Below are 3474 nucleotides of genomic sequence, written 5' to 3'. Positions count from 1 at the left end.
TGTGCAGTTTATAGCAAACAAAAATACTGGACTGTCAATATTACAGGAAGTCTCACTTCAAAATATATATTTATCACTTTATAAATATATATTTGTTCATTTAACAATGAAGGTAAACAAACATCACCAAGAATGTATATTCTCTATATTAAGTACTCCGTGTTTCTTCATGATCTCCAGGGTCTGCTCCAAGAGAAATTTTAATCGAGGCTCAAATGTCTTCCTAAATTTTAGCTGACGTTTTCCAAATCGACCTATTGGGCGAACACCGCGACCCACATACCAGTACGGATCTATCTCAGGACCTGTAAACACAGCGGAAATGAGAATTATCATTCAGACTGCAAACCAAATGCATTGCTCTGTAACATTGTATATAGGGGCAGAACAAAGTGTGAAATAAAAACTCACCACAAACAACTCACCCATTTTTTACTCATTCCTATGAGATTTTATTAAATTTTACACTCTAACTTTCTCTAACTTAAGTGGGCCAATTTTTAAAGGGGTTGTTTAAATTAATTTAATTCATTTTTTATTATTTGTGGTTTTTGAGCTTTTTATACAGCAGCATTCCAGTTTGCAATGTCAGCAATATGGTTGCTAGGGTCCAAATTACCCTGGCAACTATGCATTGATTTGAATGAGAATAAGGAATATTACTAAGGGAGGGTCAGAACAGAAAGATGAGTAATAAAAAGTAGCAATAACAATAAATTTGTAGCTTTAAAGAGCATTTGTTTTCAGACAGGTTCAGTGACCCCCTTTTGAAAGTCAGGAGAAGAAGGCAAATAATTCCTAAACTATAAAAAATAATGAAGACCAATTGAAAAGTTGCTTAGAATAGGACATTCTATAACATACCAAGGGGGTTAATTATCAAAGTCTGAATTTATCTTGATATTTTCTGCTACAAACTCTGATCAAATCCGCTCGGGTTTTTTATGCTTATTTATTATTACATTTTCCGGAAAATTTGCTTTGCAGGAAAAAAATCAGATTTTCAAGATTTTTTTTAGATTTTTCACCCGAAAACTCAGATTTTTGCCCAAAAACTTCTGGGTATTGCATGAAACCAAAAAATCAATCATTGGGACTTCTCCCATTCCCATTGACCTATATGCAACCTCGACAGGTCTGAGATGACGGATTTGCTGATTCCGACTTTTCCGTCCTCAGGGTTTAATAAATTCCGAAAAATTTGTGATTTTTTTAAAAGTATAACTTTATAAAAAAAAATCACAATTTTTTTCATTCTGAGTTTAGTAAATAACCCCCTAAAAGTTAACCTGAAGGTGAACCACCTTTTTAAAGTTATACACACAAACTATTTGTAAGGATAGCCACATCATTAACACTAACAAAAGACGCTGGTTTCCACTTCTTGCAGCTTGCAACTCACATTGCCATGACAGCTATGCAAATGGGAAAGAGTTAATAAGCACTCATTATGCTAATCTTAAAGAGTATAAAGCATCAATGTGGGAAGACGCTATCTATTACCCCTTGCAATTATACTTTCTTTGAAAAAACAAACAAAAATGAACATACACAAATAACAAAATAAACAAAGCAAAAGGGAAAGCAGTCCTTATCAATTCTAATGAATCAGAGGAAACACATCAATAAAATATTATAGCTTCCTAGTATTCAATGAAGTCATTTGGCATAGCCAGTTCTCTATCTGTACAAGCCCTTTCAACAAGTGCCACATGCTGAAGAATATTTTTTTTAACTCATAGAAGTTGTCTCCTAATATAACATATAGCTATTGCAAGGACTTGTAGGTATCAATATTTTGTCTCTGTGACATGTCCAAGTCCACATACACATTAAGGGGGGTATTTATTAACATTGAAACATTTGATATTTTTTTTACTATAAAATTCAAATTGTCTGTGGAAAAAAACCTTGATTTTTTTCAAGATTTATTATACCCCGAGGCTGCAAAAAGTCAGAATCTGAAAATCTGCCATCTCAGACCTGCTGAGGTTGTATATAAGTCAATGGGAGAGGTCCCTATCCTATTTGGAAGTTTCTATGGTCTGCACTGGAATTAGCCCGAAAATCAAACTATTTTGGCAAAAAATCTGAAAAATTCAGAAAAAACGTCGGGTTTATCGCTCGATGTTATCGGGTTTTTCCACAATCCAATTAAATTGCTCTTTTTTAATAATAAATAATGTCAAATTGTGGATTCTAGTTTGATTCTAGTTTGGTCAAACTTTTTTATTAAAAAAAAAATCAGATAAATTTGGATTAACCCCTATAAATGTTACTATTAGGCACTATGTAAAAGACTATTAGAAATAATGTCAAACAGGAAACTGAGTATCTGAGTTCATCATTGGGACTTTCTAATGGAGATATTGCCTTTTTATGCTGTGCACATAACAAATAATAAACATCTCAACCAAAAAGCAATCATAGAATATCTTGAAATAAATACTTACTTCTGTTGTCAATCTGATGATTAAAAGATCTGCTTTGGGCAGATACGACGGTGAATGAGACAAGTAGGAGCAGTATATAGACAGTGCAAAGTTTAGGTTTGGACAAACATTGATGGGAACTTGGCCACGGATCATAATTCAACATATTGTGAGAATGGTCTATTCCTATAAACAAATATATTAAGAATTCTAAATACATTGCACCTTATATTACCATATCATATAAAATGAATAATCTCTTTCAATGATATATCACAATATCCACTTTTGTATCTACAGTATGTACTACAAGTATGTTTTATGGTTAGTCCAAGTGCCATTATAGGAAACATTGGTTCTAGAGTATTGCAGTGCTCTTCCGTTTGGCACAGAAAGCAAACAAACAAATTAATGTAATATGAATAGCAAAGAAAATATATGCAGTATAGCTATTTCACAAACAGATAAAAGGCAAGCTAAAAGTAGGGTGTGCAGTAGTGATGGGCGAATTTGCGCCGTTTCGCTTCGCCGAAAAATTCGAGAATTTCGCGAAACGGCGCCGGCGTCTCGTTTTTGACGCCGGTGCCCGTTTTTCCGACGCCGGCGCCCGTTTTTTCCTAAAAAAAAATTTTGACGCCGGCGAATTTTTTCGCGGGCGTTTCGCGAATTTATTCGCCTGCCGCGAATCGCGCAAATTCGCCACGAATTCGCGCCTGGCGAATAAATTCGCCCATCACTAGTGTGCAGTATAGAATTATGTTTCTTGATACAGACTTTCAAGTGTTGAGCATATGTGGCATGCTAACTGAATTTATTTAACTGAAATATTTTTTTCAGGACATCCAGGATAGATTTTCTTTGTTGGATTACTAGAGGTCAAATAAATTCAGATGGTTGAGGTTTGTATTCACTGTTTTAGGATACTTACCATACAACTTATCATTTAAACAATATAAATCAGGGAAGTCCAACCTTTTGGCTTCCCTGGGCCACATTGGAAGAAGAAAAATGTTTTGGAGCCACACTCGAAATACACACAAAC

The 3474-nt window shown here is 34.5% G+C and overlaps 1 protein-coding gene across 1 annotated transcript; it reads right to left on the bottom strand.

Annotated features, from left to right (window-relative positions):
- LOC108705266 lies at window positions 1-2967 on the bottom strand. Its single transcript, XM_018242074.2, has 2 exons — window positions 2454-2967; window positions 1-305 (listed from the first exon to the last, which is right to left on the bottom strand). Exons 1-2 carry the CDS (start codon window positions 2650-2652, stop codon window positions 124-126), a joined length of 381 nt encoding a protein of 126 aa, XP_018097563.2. The 5' UTR covers window positions 2653-2967; the 3' UTR covers window positions 1-123.
- Between the last annotated feature and the right edge of the window lie 507 nt (window positions 2968-3474).

The sequence above is a fragment of the Xenopus laevis genome, chromosome 6S, assembly GCF_017654675.1.
Source record: "Xenopus laevis strain J_2021 chromosome 6S, Xenopus_laevis_v10.1, whole genome shotgun sequence".
Classification (NCBI taxonomy): domain Eukaryota; kingdom Metazoa; phylum Chordata; class Amphibia; order Anura; family Pipidae; genus Xenopus; species Xenopus laevis.
Note: the sequence above shows the minus strand (reverse complement) of the source record. Positions and strands in the feature narration are given on the sequence as shown.

Bases quoted from the DNA above. Each gene is read 5' to 3' on its own strand.
- LOC108705266 (XM_018242074.2), bottom strand. From the start codon at position 2,652: ATGTATTTAGAATTCTTAATATATTTGTTTATAGGAATAGACCATTCT. The intron at 306-2,453 runs GTAAGTATTTAT...CTGTGTTTACAG, and splicing joins TCATCAGATTGACAACAGAA to GTCCTGAGATAGATCCGTAC.